Source organism: Chroicocephalus ridibundus, chromosome 1, assembly GCF_963924245.1.
Source record: "Chroicocephalus ridibundus chromosome 1, bChrRid1.1, whole genome shotgun sequence".
NCBI classification, from domain to species: domain Eukaryota; kingdom Metazoa; phylum Chordata; class Aves; order Charadriiformes; family Laridae; genus Chroicocephalus; species Chroicocephalus ridibundus.
The window spans coordinates 166,380,416-166,398,073 of record NC_086284.1 but is presented as its reverse complement, the minus strand read 5'-3'; the positions used below and the strand labels follow the sequence as shown (position 1 = coordinate 166,398,073).

The 17,658-nt window shown below is 37.1% G+C and overlaps 1 protein-coding gene and 1 long non-coding RNA gene across 4 annotated transcripts in view; one reads left to right on the top strand and one right to left on the bottom strand.

The window, feature by feature from the left end:
* Positions 1-17,658, top strand: part of UBN2 (ubinuclein 2) — a 51,380-nt gene that overhangs the window by 3,070 nt on the left and 30,652 nt on the right. For 2 of the 3 annotated variants that reach the window (XM_063322588.1, XM_063322586.1), the window contains exons 2-3: positions 1,996-2,088; positions 8,317-8,418. In XM_063322588.1, the coding sequence (XP_063178658.1) occupies positions 1,996-2,088; positions 8,317-8,418 (195 nt within the window). The remainder of the gene's footprint in view (positions 1-1,995; positions 2,089-8,316; positions 8,419-17,658) is intronic. The other variant, XM_063322587.1, reaches the window with a different exon arrangement.
* LOC134509916 (uncharacterized) lies at positions 1,969-16,819 on the bottom strand. The gene is made up of 3 exons (XR_010069444.1): positions 16,602-16,819; positions 13,821-13,887; positions 1,969-2,102 (listed from the first exon to the last, which is right to left on the bottom strand). It is a non-coding gene; the product is annotated as an uncharacterized LOC134509916 (long non-coding RNA).

Below are 17,658 nucleotides of genomic sequence, written 5' to 3'. Positions count from 1 at the left end.
AGGCCGCCCTGGGAAGGCAAGGACTGGTTCACAGGAATAACTTTGAACATTGCTTTAACAGGTCTCTTAATGAAATCGTAGAGAACACCAAAACTTATTTGACAGGATGAGTGCAACTTCTGTTTTGGTTTTTTTTTTTTAATTCCAAATTTGAGTTTCTAGCTTGAATCAGAAGCTAGTGGAAATGTTTATGTTAGAAACTCATGCTGTCTTCATCCTGTTTTTTTTTTCTTTTTTTCCTTGATAAAGAGAGCATCCTATGATAGGGTTGTTGATAGAGTTCATCTTTTGGTAGGAGTTATTTATGTGAAGTTTTTGGATGTGAGTAATGGGTTAGTGTGGTTGAAGAGTTTATTTGCCTCTTAAAAACTGGCCAAAGTGAAAGTGTGCTCCCTTTTCTGTTGGTGCAATTAAAGTTTGGTGTGTAAAACCTAACTCAAAGCGGGTGAGCCAAAAGCCCAAGTTGGCTTCTGTTGAGCAGTTTGTAAAGGTGTTGAAGTAGTAATGTCTTAAAGTTACTGCAAAGTCTGAGAGCTGTCCATCAGAGCCCTCAGAAACTGTCAAAACTAAAACTTGCTTGAATTTGAGATTCCAACAGGGCTTAACTAATCAAAGTAATAGTCAGCTACAGCTTTGAGAGTTAGGAGAGAGGCAAGTTAATGCTTAAGTACTAAATTGTGCTTGACCTCTGGCCTCGACCTTGTCTCGTTTCACAATTAAAAAAAAACGAACAACATTTGCCTAGCAGAAGATGTAGAATAAGTTTTCCCAGCTAAAAGTAGAGAAAACGGTGTTGCATGAATTGAGCTGTATTTTGTATTTAATTATGCCTGCAGGAAATACATATGTAACTTAAACTTATGTTTCAGGATTAACTATAACCTCTATTAATTTTTTCTTTAAGTACCCAGTTGAGAAAATGTAAGCTAATTATGTGGTGTTTGCAGTTTTGCTCAGCTTACCTTCCTCATTACATTGGTCTTGATACTTGTCATTATTTGGTCACCATTTAGTCACTATATTGCCTTTTCGTACTGTGGAGGAAGGATCTTGATTTTCTGAACTTAGTATTGTGTTTTCTTCTGACTTAGTCTACCATAAACCCTCATTTATTCATTGATGAGTGCTCCTTGTGCAGTAAAGTTAGTTGACCTCCATGAAGTTCTGTAAAATGGAACTCCATTCCACCATATTTTAGCATCCTAGTACTTCCCGCCCCTTCCAACAATTACTATATTTTATGTGAATTCTAATTTGAAGAAGGCAGACCTATCTTTCTGCCATACCTTATTTCCATAAAAAAGCACTACGTATACCCTTGGTTACTGCTCATTGACTTTGTGTCAGTGAAAACCTCTTTCTCAAAACAAAAAAAAAGAGGGGGAGTACTTCCTGGTTATTTCTACAGCTGGAATATTAAATCAGTATTGTCATTATGGCTGCCATAGTGTCAATCTTGTGGAATTCATGCTATGATTACTGAAATTATCTGAAGAAAAAATAACAGTACAAGAGTTAAAGGAGTTATGTTAGTTATGTCTCTAACTTCCTGAGCTTTTTAGTCTTCTGGCTGCTTCCCTGTTGATTAGCGTACCAGGTACATCTTGTGTATTGTATCTAGAGGGATTACAGCACCAATAAGAGGCACCAGTGGAAGCAGAAATGAAAAGGAGTTGTGTTTAGAGAGCGTTCTTTCTCTTTGAACCTCAAATGACCATGGTTCTTTTATGTTTACGTTTTCAGTTGAGGTTGTAGTGGAATGCTTGGGAAAATATAAATCAGAGTCTTTCTCTTAACTTTGCTGTTTGTGTTCTCATTAGAAGAAAAGTAACTGAACAAGTCAAACTTATTCTTAGAGAATAACGTAAGTATTTGGACTCAGTATAAATTCCGACCACTCAGTCATCAGACGTTGTTTATTAACATTTAATTGTTTTTTATTAGATGCACTGTGTGTTTCTTATGGGATGAATATTTAACTTCTTCATTTTTCAGAAGAAATCGGTTCATCCGGAAGATCCATTTAGTGATGAACAACGTGAGCGGCATGAAGTAGAAATGCTAGCCAAGAAGTTCGAGGCAAAATATGTGAGTTACTGTACCTGTATTAAAATATACAAATATTTAATAGCGATAACTTATGATGCTGTAGAGATGTTAACATCGGTTTTATTCCTGAATAGGGTTGCTAATGTAGTGTCAAATGACTTCTGTACATTTCGGAGCTGACTGTCTCATTATATTTCATTTAAGTAGCTTGAAGCTGCTACAAGCTTATTAGACAAGTCTGCTAAATAGATTTGTCTATAGGATGTTATAGCTTGTGAAGCTATTCTTGGAAAAGCTTCCTATATAAATACAAATGCGTAATAGACGCAGGTCAATATTAATGATAAATACTGTGCCAGAGGAAAGAATTTTTATGTAATGCTGTTGTGCACTATTGAACAAGTGTTCTGTTTGGGCTAAATACGGATGAATCTTGATGAATTCCTGGCTACTTTGAAATGCTTCCATAGGAAGTTATTGTTGAAAATAGGTCATTGCTTGACGAGTTTATCTTGTAGCTGCCAGTTGCCTAAAGATACTCTGCTGATTCCTCAAAGTGTAGCATGAATGACTTGAACACACTGGGCAGTAACATAAAGAGGCTTTCACTAATAAACGAAGGTAGAAATCAGAAAATGTTGACTAAAACCACACCCAAACAGGTCTTTAAGAATTCATATGGGTAGGGTTGGGTAATTAATTCTGAGCTGGCAATCAAAACTCATCATCATGCTTAGGCATGTTGATATTCTGGATTACTAATAGAGCACCTCAGTAATAAAGAAGGGAAACGAGCAGTCATTTGTATCTTTTGCTATTAATATACATATTATAATCTTTCTTGTCCAATTTATTTGGATTTTCTTTTTCTGGCAAAGGCAGATTTCTTGAGAGCCTGGTCTATACATTCTGTAGAAGTAATTACTATTTCAGGGTATGTTAGCTGTGATACATAACAAAATAAGTCCTTAAACTGAAAAGAACAACTTTCATCTTTTGTGGAGGGGTTAAAAGAACCCAATATACCCAGTGAATTGAGAAGGCGGTTCCAGAGTGCTGTTTGCTTTTCATTTGAATGGTAAATTAATTTTTGAATGTGAGAGAAAAATATTTCAACTGTATTTTTCTAGAAAACTCATGTACATAAAATCCTTAACTTGTATTATAATGTCCTGAAACAAGTTGCTTCACTACAGCAGATGAAAGTCAGTGTAGAACATGTAGAGCAATATATGTAGGAGGGAGTGGTAGTGGAAGCAATCTAATCTTACATATATATTTATGCATACATCAAAGCTAAACATGTATACATATGGACAAAACGCGGTGTTATTAGACTTATGAAAACTTGAGTTCAATGCTCAGTAGTCATAAAAAAGGGCAAATAGATACTAGAAAGCAGTAGGTAACAAACCCTAACAATTTTACAACAGTTTAAATTAATGATGTATGTGTATCTTACTATTTGCTTTTCTGATTTCTTGCCTTTCTCTCATTCTCTGCCATACCTTACGCCTCTCAGCCCCACAAAATTCCTGGAAGGGGAATGTCTTCTATATAAAGAAAAACTTATTAGGTTAGGGCCACTAAGCATGGAGGGTGGCGAGGGATTAATAGTTCTTGTTAGGTACTCCCTGTCCTTTCTCTCTTCCAATAAAAGAACTATCATTCTCTACTTACCATCCGTGCTCAGAGGAATTGCATCTCTCTACACTGACTCAGTACAGTTGCTCATGTTCTGACAACACTCAGCCATCTTCTGATTCTTGTGGTGAGACGCTCACCCCTTTAGCTTAAACTGCATACAGCAGGGATGCTGTGAAGTAGATACCCATTCTCCTCTTCTCTTAACAGCGCTTTAGCGTAAAAGTAATCACTGTTTGTATGAGAAACAAGTAGAGTTTTTTTTCAGATTTGCAGGAAGTACTACATCCTCCTTACACTAATTAGGTATTACTTATGTATATCAATTTAAAATGGAGGCAATCTTTTTAATCATAGCACGTGTGGCAGTACTTCTGAAAAATTTGGTATGTGAAGAACGGTCTTCCTTGAAGACTCTTTACTTATTTTCAGATAAATTCCTGTACTCATAATCAAATCAGTACAATATTGGCTGTATCTTGCAGATACTAAGAAAAAGCCTATGAATAAATATATTTTTGTAAAACAAGATGCATAAAGCTAATGTACCATTTGTTTGTTTACTTGATTATTCAGAACTTTTTTGCAATTGCTGCATATTTTAAACACCAGCATAAAAATCTGTTCTGAATGGTTTCCATTTTCATTCTTTTGATGACTATTATTCTCTAGACAAAATCAAACACTGTTGTAAAAACATGATATTGAATCTCAGATGATATTGTACATAATGTAAGAATTTTTATTGGATCAAAACAAAAGTCTATCTAATCGATGGTAGCATAGTCCTCTGACACCAGTGGAATCTCATACTTGAAAGTATGAGATATTAAAGTAAATGTGCATTGATACTATTTTGGTGTGCCTGTCTAGCAATCTGTGGCTTAATTTCTCCCAAAACCAAAGGCTGTGCGTTTACCCTTCGTATAGCTTTCTGACATACTTGCCAGATCACTTTGAGTTCACTGAATTTCGCGTTGTGTTCTGTGACACTGAATACCATGATGATTGTCATACGAAAGGTTGTAGTGAGGTGGGGGTTGATCTCTTCTCCCAACTAACAGGTGACAGGACAAGACGAAACGTCCTTGAGTTGCACGAGGGGAGGTTTAGATTGGATATAAGGAAGAATTTCTTCACTGAAAGGGTTATCAAGCATTGGAACAGGCTGCCCAGGGAAGTACTTGAGCTGCCATCTCTGGAGGTATTTAGAAGATGTGTAGATGTAGCACTGAGGGACACTTTTTAGTGGTAACTTGGCAGTTCTAAGTTAACAGTTGGACTTGATGATCTTAAAGGTCTCTTCCAACCAAAATGATTTTATGCAAACATACTTTGTGTTTAAACCCAATGAGCCTACTTGATGCTCCATAATTTCTGTATTGTAAGAAACAGGGAAATATTTCCTGTTCTTCCACGTGCTGAATGTGATTCTGATGCTATCATCTAAATTCATCCCTTTCATTCCCCAGCTGAAGTGTCTTAACATTCTGTTATGGTACAGAAGCGGTGGTTTTTATTACCTTTAAACATCCTTGTTGGCTTACTGTTCCCTTTTTTGTTCTAATTTCTTTTTTTAAGTGAAAGGATATTAATGGTAGGATGCCCTGATTTATCAATGATATAATGATGACTTCTGGTTTTGTTCCTGGTTCCTTTTTTTCATAAGTCCCAATTCTTTTCTTTTTTGACTACTTCCGATAGTTGAGCAAATGTCGTAAACTGTGTAACAATTCCAGTGCATCCTGAGCAGCATAACAAATTGGGAGCATGCCGTATTTTTTTCTTGTTCGGGTTGTACTTCCTTTGTGTGGATTACCTTGCTTCTGTTCATACTGAATTCAATCAATGATTTATCATACTAAGTTCAGAGCAACTGTGAGGTCTTCTGGTAATTCTTTAGTTGACTTTTTTTTTTCTTTACTGTCCTCAGTAATTTCTGTCCTCCCCACCCCCTCCAATTGTTATCCCTCTCTGTTACTTCTAAAGATGAATGAATACATATTCCTTGTTGATTTTGCTGATTGCTTTCTTTGCTGAACTGAAATATTTATTCCTACCCTTTCTTTCCTAGCTTTAAACCAGACATTAATTTGAGTGGATCTACCCTTTTATCCCACAAGAGTTTCTTGTCTGAAAAGATCTTTGGACTTTTGGATCAAGTATTTGAAGTACTGCTTCCTTCTACCAAAATTCTGCTCTGGAATGTATATTCTTATTCCTGCTGTTTCCATTCTTTATAACTTCTATTAACTTGCCCAATATAGAGATCAGGTTTGCTGGTTTATGGACTCTGCTGTGGCCCTTGAAAGATTCTTCAAAAATTGGCACTGTATTTACCACTTTCTAGTCCTGTTGCGCAAAGGTTGTTTAAACCTTAGGTTATATGCTACAGTTGATTTGTTGAACTCATATTTGAGTTTTCTGAATATTTGTGTGAATACTGTTTGCAGCCTGAGGAACTAGACATCTTTGCTGTAATATCATGACTGCTTATGTGCTGGGACAGAAAGGTTGGAGGAATTCTTTTGTGAAAGATGAAAAGCTTCAGTGGTAAAACTTCCCTGAACTGCTGCATAGTAAACACTGATGCAGATAATTCGTTCAGTTCTTCTGTGGTCTTGCATCCTTAACATCTTGACCATATGGACTTTCAACACACTTCCTTAAACATAACTGGGTAGAACCAGGCCTGAAGGAAATTCTCTAACTATACATACAAAGGTTCAGATATTTTCATATGCCTGAATACAGGTTACTATTTTAATCCTGCTTTTATTCATTCAGCTATTATGAGACTTCCTTTTTGTTAGTAACTTTGTTCCATATCTGTAGTATGTTTTTATGAATAACAGGCAGTCAGAATATATTGAGAGTTTTTAAAATTTTTTTTAATGACCATACACTGGAGTCATAGAATGATAGGACAGCCATTGCTGCAAAAGGATTTTGGACTCACAAACGAGGATGTTGATGGTTACTTGGGCTTAGCAGGAGATGTGGTACTGAGGTGGTTTGCATTACACATTAGTGAGATCATTTATGTAGCATAAACTCATGGGATGAATTTGTGTCATTCTTCAGACAGTCTCCTGGTGCCTCAGTCAGAATCATAAGAATTACATAAGCTTTTGCACTGGAGTTCAGATGGAATTATTAAGTGCTACCTTTGTTTTTCTAAGATTTTTTCTTCTCTCATTCAAACTTTTTTAAAGGGGAAAAAAAAAAAGTACTGCATGTTTTGGGAACATTCAGATGTTCTACCGGATGAGTGACTGTAGGGGATGATAGGGATGATAGGAAAGGTTAGGAATACTTAGCTTGGAAACCTGAGGCTTGGAATATAGCTTGAAAACCTGAACTGAAAACAGAATTTACTTTTGAGAGTTTTCTCTTGGGGCTGTTGCATTTATTTAATTATACTTGAGAAATTCCTGTTTGCTTGCAAGAGCGCATACTTTACTTTGTTACAAACTCAAATTCTTGCAAAATATTGTTAAAATGGAGGTGTTCAGATGCTTACACTTATCATAAAAGACCTGAAACCTCCCTTGAACATTCACTGCATACTCATAGTAACAAGTGGGTTGTGATATCTGTATGTCACAACTGAAAAGACTCATAATAAACATGCTTACAGGAGTGAAACTTCAAGAGCAAGTTTTCTTGAATTCATGGAAGAACACTGGTTACCATTTTAGCGAAGGTGGTGCCTTTTGGGGAATTCTATCTTTTAAGACTTTTCTATTGACAATTTTGACAATATGTAGGAGTCAGAAAACTAGGCCTTGTGTCCTAAGCAGATTCCCATTTGTATAATCATAAGTTTAGATTCCCTGAATGTTTGAGCTGGGTGTGAGTTTTTACTTGACTTAATAATGGAACTTTAAGATGAGAAGTACTTGCAGGTTAAAATGAAGTTTACTGTCTCCTGGAGGTAAGTGAGCTCACTGTCAGTGATGCAGCTTCTGGCTTTTAAGTTACCTAACCAGTTCATGTCCAGTCCTATCAACTGAGGTAACGGTTCTTGCATTTCAAAGGATTTTATCTTAATATGGTTTTCTTCAGTTATGTCATATGAATGCTGTAACTTCTTAAACTCATAGACACCATACCTGCAAGTAACAGATCAATATTTTTCTCTTTTGACTTAGGCCTTGCTTTTCTGTATAGAAGCAATCCATCTTGTGTGGGAAAACACTTTACTGAATGCTAGACTATCAGTATTTTCCTTCATATTGATTCTGTGACATAATGAAAAACTTTATTTTAGTAAACACTTTCTAAATTATCCCAGTCCTCCTATTGCTGTATTTTAAAAACACAGGACAGTGAAACATCTCTAAATAGGAAATGTTAGGAAGATCTCGGTCATGCAGAAACCAGGTGGCTAGCGGACACCTTTCAGGGATGATTCTGGTGAGGCTATAGTAGAGCATGTTTGCCAGAACTCATTCCTGTGTAAAAGTTTTTATTAGTCATCTAGACCACCTTCAAGCAAGCATCCAAGAAAGCAAAACTTCTAATTCCCTGAATGATCATCCCTCCAGTGCCTTATGGTTTGTAAACTTTAGTACATTGCTTCCCGTTTCCCAAATCATAAAATGCTTGCTTTGTTTTCAGGGTGGAAAGCCCCACAAACATCGGAAGGACCGCCTGCAGGATCTAATTGATATAGGTTATGGTTATGATGAAACGGACCCTTTCATTGACAATTCTGAAGCGGTAAGTAAGCCTCATCAAAGCAGCAAGAAGAAGTAAGACAATGCTTTTTTTTTTTTATAAAGAAGAAAGGTAAGGGGAAAATACTTTGTGCCCATGTATAACTGCTATGGATCCAAAGGGCATACTAATTTGTGAATCCAATGAATGATTAAATTTATAGTTTTATTCAGATATGATTATGCATTGCAAGAATAAAGAAAGCTATTGCTATATCACATAATTTTCCAGCTTTAGAAATTAAATTCTTTTTATTTTGTACCCTTCACTTACTGTGGACTGAAATTACATTGGCTCTGTTTAGTTTCTTGTACTAGCTGTCTGGATTATTAGTAGATCGCTAGTGTTGTATTTCCTGCGTTAGATCAGAAAGCTATGCTGCTCTTAAAACCCAATAAGAATAGGATTGTTATTTTAAACATTCACCAAATATGTCTGAAAAAAAATTTAGATAAAGCAGCTTGGATATTACAGCTTATTTTGTCTGAATATGTTTCAGAAATGAAAACACATCTTGAGGTAAAGGAGAAAGGTATTAGTTAGGGGCAGGCAGTATCAGGAGGTTTATAAGAGGGCATCTGAAGATAACTTACAGGTGATATATTAAAATATGACAATGAGGAAGAAGCTTGGAAGAGAGAGTGGATGATATAAAAGATTGGAGACCTTCTATAATTCTCCTTTATTAGATGTCAGATAGAAGTAGATGCACTGTTTAGTCAAGTAAAAAAACAACAACAAAAAAACAAAACAGGAAAAAACACCTGACACTTTAGCCAGCCTTCAACTTCCTCCACTGCTCAGTGACACTGAACAAAGCAGCAACGATGTGCTGCTCTGAAGAGGAGGGAGCTAAAAGTCTGAGTGGGAGAGGAAAGGTGAAAAGAAGTTGAGAAAAGAGTAAGAAAAGCACAGAAGTGAAGTGCATTGCTTAGCATACATTATGTCAAGCCTCCATTTGAATGTAGTAGCAGATCTGGGAAATTAATAACACTTTGGAAAGAGCTTCTATGAATACTGAGCTGTGAGGCTACTAGCAGACAGATGTTGCAACGAATATTGCTCTTAAGAACTGTGTGAGGTGCACAGAAGGTGTGCTGCAGAACTGATACCTTCTTGAACAAAAGAAGTTCATCTGTTAACCACAGTGCATAGCAGCCTGAGCTCATCTGTGTGTATTGTTAGTTTTTGAAGTAGGTCTGAAGGCGCATGAATAAGTTGTGTGAAAAGTGAGTTTGCTGTAGATGCTTATTGTAGCTTGTATTAATTTGTCCCTTTTCTTGTTCAACTAAAATTTTAATCTGGACCTTGACAATATTAAACTGTCCTGTCATTATCCCTCAACTTTTGGTTGTGCTGCTGGAACAATATTGGGGCCTAAGCCTTGCTACGTCCTTTCCAAAGGTCAGATTCTGATCTTCAGCTCAGTAAGAAAAGATGTGCATCGCTCCTGCTGAGAAGCCACTTGAGCCTATAGGCTTACCTGGTTTCTCAATGTTAAGTTAACCATCTTCAGTTTTCAAATTTTATGATACAGGACCCAAGTTGTATCTTGGTTTTTCTGGATTTATTGTGACCTATCACAGATCCAATACATGATTTGGATAACTTTCAGTACTCATAGTACAGGTCTCTATCGAAGATATATGTGAGTCTAGCAGGGTTGAACGTCTATGGGCGTATTAGTACTTCTCATACTGTGCCTGCTTCTATTGCTGTTCTTGTTACCAGCAGCAGATCTATTAGATTTGCAGGAGCGTTTGCTTCTGGTATCTCTTGCCAGACTCCTTGCGAGAACATACAAAAGGCAGTTGTTAGAGGACCGGATGGTTGCATCATGTGGTAGCTATGGAAGCTACTGGGGAGAATGGTGTATTCTCTAAAGATTGCTCTCCTGAACAAATCATTATGCCTTGTGTCTGCATTATAAATACAGACTCGTGAGTCTGTTTTGCTATCTCTGTTTTGCTTTTATCCCCATTTCTATATAGAAAAGAATTAAAAATGCAGTGTGCCAGCTGCTGTCTTAAGTTGCTGTTGCAGAGCTTAAGGGTCCTGTAACGTAGGAGTTAAGTTCGACAAAACCTCTCATTCCATCTCAGATGCAAATGCAAAGTGTTCAGAAAGAAAATATACGTGTGTGGCTTGCTCATCTTCTGTATGGCCAGCTATTAAATCACCATGTACCCTGAGAAATATCAGAGCCAGGTCTAGCCTGGACTTAAATTCTTTTTGGAAGGTACACTTCCTTACATGTAAAAAGCTCTAATATCCTGGGCACGATCTCTTGAAAAATGAGTATGAGCGCCTCTTGAATTGCTCCAGGATTGCTGTTGTCTTGTCTCCCCTTCTATCTCAGAAAAAAATAATTGAAAGCTTCCTTAGAATTTTAGTTCTTTTTCTTGCCACAGGTGTGAAAGTAAGGCTGAGCTCTTTGTCACTGAAACAGATTTATTACATAGCTTTTTTGAGCCATTAGCTCAGAAAACAGTTTTTGAGGTAGTGCTATCAAATGCTGTTGAAGAAATCAAACCAATAAAGCTCTAAGTCTGTTTTTAGCAGGCACTGTAATTGAGTTAAGGAATTCTGCTTCCTTTGGATCCATTTCCAATTTTGTACATGTAACATAGATGCATATATAACAAATAGCATAGATAACAAAGCATTTGGGTCCTCCAAGGATCCAGGCAGGGCAATTGTTCTGCTTGTTTTTTTCTTGAGGGCAGGGATCAGGGTCAACTGCAAGGAATCTGCTAATGGCAGGATTCTCAGGTAATGGATTTTGATGGGGCTGGACTACAGGAAAGTAGAGGATATGCTTTTCTGGAGGAAGGTTCTTGGAAGGTGCTGATAGAAGGAAGCTTCTCCTAAGCAAAGAGATTTTTTTTTTCTTTTTTTTCCTGTCAGACTCCTCAAAGGGTGCTGGTACCTGCCCTTTGAGGATGTAGGGTAAATTTTGGGCTGTTTAGTAGGCTAGACTGGCATTGTTTAACTTCTGTGAAAATGAAAACCATGCATGAGATTATTACAGAATTGATTTCATTGTTTACTCTGGAAAGAATTGGTACTTTCTTACAGCATAGTAAAGACTTTAGCAGCGTGGCTGCATTAAGGCCATCAAAGTCCTTGTGGCTTCTGAACACAGAAAAGTAAGGGTTCTCGAAGAGCAATTCAGTGGAGTCACGTGTGAAGTCAACTAACGGAAAATGTTGGAGAAAGGTTCTTGGGTACTTATTACAGTCAATTCCTACCTCCCGTCTTCCTTCAGACTTGTCTCCTCTTACAGGAATAAGTATATGGTTACAGGTTGCTGTTTGCTCTGGATGTATCTGGTATGTGTGCTATTCAGTTTTTTTACCTTACTGTCCTCCTTGGAAAATTTTGAGCTAGTTCTGTTTGGAAGAAGCGGCTTTTCCTCTCTGAATGCAATTGCAGGCAAGTGGGAAATCCATGCTTCAGTCTATACAGTGGATATTTTTGGGTTGAGCATTTTGATTGTAGTCAGTGGGTTGTGAACTCTTAATTCCAGGAAAAAAATGTAAATCAAGGCCATCTTACTATTGTTTGTAACCACTATGTAGCAGTTAGTCTGATGGCAAGTCCTAATCTTACTTATCTTAGTGGACCTCTGTGGTAGTAGTACACAGAACGTTCATAACTTGCAAAGAAAGCTGTCCCTTCTCAGTGTTTCCACTGCTTTGATGTTGAAAATAGGTTTTGCTCTATTATAAACTGCCCAGAATGACATTCTTTGTGGAATGGTATTCCTGCAAATTTCTACTTCCGCTATTCTTCATGCATGCATGCATGCGCATATCAGCCTCGTTTGTCAGGACAACTGACTCTTGTGATGACCTCCGAATGTCTGTTTGGTCGATACCTTCCTGACAATGTAAGCTTTATATAGATAGATATTCCAGGGTAATACAGTGCTCAGCTTTCTGCAATGTAATATGGAACAGGGATCTGAAGTAATATATGGTCCATAGTGAAAAAGTATGCCGTTTTCTCTTACTCGGAGTTAATAAGACTTGCACATCCAAAACAAAGACCAGCTAGCACTTTCCCCCATGTTGGGTAGATGAATGCAGAGGAAGCACTATCCACCTAGAAATCTGTAAGCAGTGCAAGATGTCTTTTGAAGCAGTGATACCAGGTAGCCACACTGACAGGAACTGAAGCAAAATGTGAATGCCAAGAGCAGTGGGAAGCGTGCAGTTCAGTACTTCAGACACCCAGGGCCGTATGTCAGTATTTTAACCCAGTCTGCTATATTCATGGTTTCACAGCAGCCTTCTAAACACTTGTGTAGGAGTCCTGTGCTGTTGAGTAGAGAAAACTAGCCTACCAATGGCTTCTCATACATGAAAAGTTTCTCCAAAACAAGTACTTCAACTTAAAACTTATTTTCTTGAGCTACATCTTGCCTCAAGAGCCCAGACGCTCTTAAAAGACAGCTTTTCAAGGATTGTATGTTGATTTTTAGTAATTCCAAACACATTGGTAAAAGATTTGCTCTTTTTCTATCTGGGTTCCCTAGAATACTTTCCATAATTTAAGGGCTTCATCTTTGCAAAAACTTTGTTATGATATACGGTTTTCATATGTTTCCAGGATAAACTTGGTTTACTTAATCTTGTAATTTCCAGATTTATTAAAGATGTGATATATTTAATATCCTCTTCTCTCCCACCCTGACTTCCCCTCGAGTTCCTGCTGCTATGATCTAAAACGTGAGCTGATGGACTGCCAGTAAGAACATCTTGCTCAAGACTCTTGAATATTCGAGGTGCTTTTTCACAGTGAGAATCTGGGTAATAGCAGAGCTTGCTGTGCTGATGGTCATGAATGGTAGCTTCTTGGGGAATGGCAGAGCTCAGTGTGGTGATTGCAATTTTTACCTTTTTTCTGGGGTTCTGGGCCAGATGTTTTAGGCCAATTTGATATTGATCCTTCCTGCTCAAAGGAGCTTGTTTTATGCATAGCTATGGAGAGCAGTGTTGTTGCTTGAGGAAGATAAATGTCTCAAAAAAAATAATAAAAAAACTCTATAAACCAAAGTCCAATGTTAGAGGCTTATACAGAAAAATGCTACCTAGGATTCAGCATTAAACATACTTTCGCGTTGAATTGAGAGATAAATTTAACATTGCTATGTTTTTCAGGTGGAACAAGCTGCCTTTGTAGACCTCCATCACAAACCCCATCCACACTGAATACATGAGGGCACATTAAAGCTTGCTCTTTTTTTTTTTTTAAGAGATTCACTTACTAGCTGTTTCATGGGCTATGAATTTCTGTGTTTATATTACCAGTCTGTCTGTCTTGTTCATTGTCACTTTGCCCAGTCTTGGAATCTCTGTGGTTGGGGTATAGTGCTCATGTAGCTGAGTGTGCCATGTCACCTTTAATAAAAGATGTCTTGAATGCTTCCCAGGTGTCTTCAGGGTAGAGCTGGAGACCAGTTGGCACCTGATGCATTGAAGTGAATACAAGGGCAAATTTCAATTAGGAGATTCTTTCTTGGCTTTTTACGCTTTTATCTTGGGGTAAGGAGGGATAAAGTGGAGTACCAAATAAAGCAGATACTGTTCTGCTTAATGCAGAACAGACATGTTTAAACTATATACCCAGTAGTCCTCTAGTATAAGAACTATTATGGCTAGAGGGACAAAGGTAGTCGAATTTGCAGAACAAGTCTGATGTTTGTTAAAGCAACAGTAATGTTCTCTTGTTCCTTCTGCAAAATATCATATCCTTTTTTAGGAAGGCGTAAGTAATTTTTTAAATATCTTTTTTTTTAATCCCGTGTTCTGGCCTAGGTTTCAACCAGGTAGTTTAGGACTGCTCATGTATCTAATGACCTCAGTGGCACAACTGGGAAACTGAAACTCGGCATCTGCATAGGTACTTGAAAAAACCTGAGACTTACATCTGGTCTTTGTAGTACCATTGTTTAAATTTGTGTACATCAAGAATGTAGAAGTAGTAAATAATTAAGAAATAATAATGATAACAGGTATAGCAACTTCTTGCTTTTGCGAAATTTAATTTTTTCAAGAGCACAAAATCACTTTTCAAAGTAATCTGAGCTACTAGAGGGGTAGGTCATGGCCTAGGATCAACTGTTCTTCAGGAGTAGATGAATTTATTTCAGCAGCACAAGGAAATCAAGTGTTTTCAAAAAAATATTCAAATAATATGTTTCTTAATATAAGGGGGGGTGTTTATAACATGCCAAAATAACATATCTTTGATATGAGCACATATCTTTAAGTGTCATATATGGTAAGTCTGCTCTTCATGTTAAATTAATAGAAAAGGAAAGCGTAACTTTTTTTCTACAGAATCTTCTAGTAATTCTGTAACATGAAACCTGTAGAGGTTAAGTAATACGTTGCATATTTATTTGTAACAAAGCACTGAACTGTGTTTTCAGTGTGGGTCAGAGCTCAATCTCCAGAAGAAGAGAGTTGAACAGCTAAAGCTGGTCACATGAGTGGTCATACACTTTCTAACATAGACTGAAATATTTTCAAGGCAATAAGAATGTCATCTCACAGCACTGAAGGTCACTTAAGCTAATAGCCTGATTCTGGTGACTGGTGGGTGGAAGGGGATAAAAGGTGGTGGCTGTGGTGAGAACAAAACAGGGCTATATATATATGAGAGAGATCCTTCTCTCAAGGTGCTCTGGTAGGCTGACAGATTACGATATCCTGACTACTAAACTAGGATTCTCCTAGGTGACTGTCCTGTCCTAGTCTAGATTACCCTGAGCCAGGTATTCTGTTAGGCTTTTTTGCTGTTGTGCTTTGCCAGCTGTCCTTTGCCCCAGGGTTTAAAAAAAAACCCACCACAAACCAACAAAACAACTTGCTTATGCATTTTGGAAAAGGAAATGTCTTCACCATGGGAAAGGTCTTTCTGCTTGCTTTTTGATGTCTTCTTGGGCTAGAAAAGCAATGTATTGTTCCCCCTTGACCTTGTTCAAGATTCCATTATATATTTTATTATGCTATTTTTCAGAAAGGTAGTTCTGGGTTTTTTTTTTTTAAAAGTTATCCTTAAAGGATAGCAAAGCCAAAGAGTACGTTTCAGTTCTTTGTGTCTTTAAGAAGCATAGAGATTGATCAACTATGTTTCAAGTATCTTGAAGTATGTAGTGAACTGTATGGATATTCAGTCCATTTGACTGAAGCAACCATACTCATCATAACAATGTAATCTTCAGTAGCTTGACTTTATTCAGTGAGCTACTGATGATCAAAAATAAACAGTCCCTCCAAGCTGGTTAGAGCCATCTCAAAAATAAACTGAACAAAGAACAAAAATTATCTAAATTTTATCTAAATTATACCAGTTTCACAACAAATAATGTACAGCTTACACTTCTTAAAACATTTGGACATATTTGCAGCAAATCTCATTTCCAGGACTTAACATAGAAGTGTTAAAAAGCCTTTTCATGTGTACTTTTATAGTATAAGTTGTTCTCTGGAAGGGAGCTAAATGAGGTAGGTCGCAGTCAAATTATCTGAACACAAGACTACACAATATTAATATAAGATCCAGTTATGTACTGTGGGTCTTGAACTAAATTGCTATAATCCACTGTTCTTGGTATAATAATGAAGTTGAAACTGGTTAACTTTAAAAAAAAATTAAATTCTTTCACATCTAAACATTTAATTAGATTAATGACACTAGAAGTATAGCAATGTAGCTCAAGGACAAGAGTTGAAAATAACTCACTGATCTGCTTTTAGATGATCAGACAATATATTAGTCTTATTTTGTTATTTGTGGAATGATTCCATAATCTTCTGTGGGACAAACCCATGTTCACAGATGACAATCATATATGAAGTCTTGTCTGTTTTTAGGTCTGGGAATTTTAATTCTCGATCTCGGAATGTATGAAGAAGAGTAGACTACTTTAAAGGGCTTAAAATATTTTCTTTAATAGGATCATTTCTGCAATTTCATATGCAGAAAAAGCTAGTGCAAAGCACGTCTTGAAACGTATTCATCAGAAGATTTAGAAGTTGAAAGAGCCATGTTTCCTTTAACTGAGAGTCCTGAAGAAACTTTAAAATTAAGTTTAATCTAGCTGTTGCCAATATCTTATACAATCATATTCAAATTTTCTGTTCAATTAGGGCACTAGAAAATAGTAAGCTTACCTCTCGAAGGAGGGGTACTAGGCACGTTGTGGTCTGCAGGCCCCGGTTCTAGATAAGTTGAAAATAAAATGAAACACTGACTTATACCTTGTTCAGTAGGCTGAGGACAAACCAAATTTTAGTAGGCAAAAGTAAACTCTCTTAAGGATTACGGAGAACTGAATGTCAAAAAAGTCTTTGAAAATCTGAGTAAATTCATAATCCTCTGCAGAAGCTGTCGAAATGTCAACTGGTAAGTTACACATCCACATCTTGCTGACCTTGTTTGCCTGCTGACTGTTAATGGATAATTTGTTCATCTGTATATTGAATGAATTCTGCCTTTCTGGTTGCCCTGTTCCTATGGATCTGTGCCATATAACATGTTGATCATTCTAATCATCTGCTGTGATTCACGGCTTCCTCACTTGTGGACTGTCTTTAATCCTTAATTTTTCTTGTGTGTTCTCCAGGGCTTTCTTTACTGCTCTGCAGCCAAGTCCTTACTGTGTTTCCCTTTATTTGTTCTCCACTTACGATAATGGTCCCAGCTTTGACTGTGCTTTCTTCTTCAAACTTGGCAACTACTTCATTCTTCTGTTTTGTTCCCGTGTTGCCCAAACCTCACTAACTCAGTTCACGCCCTGTCCGCTCAAAAGGGAAATGCCTGCTCTGTCTATTAAACGCTGTGGATAATAATTTATTTTCTTTCCCTTTCGTCTTCCTTGTATGTAATGAAGCTGGCTCCGAGAGCTGTGGAAAAACATAAAATTTCTCTGAAATTCTTATCCAGCCTCCTCTCTCAAGTTTACTTTGCACCTCCAATTTTGTGCGATCATCCTGGTCTCTTAAGATGAATGACAAGTCCACAAGGAAGCCGCTTTGTTTTCACTCTGTCCAATTAATAAATTCTCCTGCTTTCTTGCTTTAGTCTTTCATATGATCTTAGGGTATTTCATAGGTCCTGTTCCCACTTTTCCTTTCTCTTTCTGTCTTTATGTACTGCTTGTTAAGCCTTCATTTCCAGGAAGATAAAAGATGATGTCTTCCGGAAATTTCTAACTACTTATTCAGATCA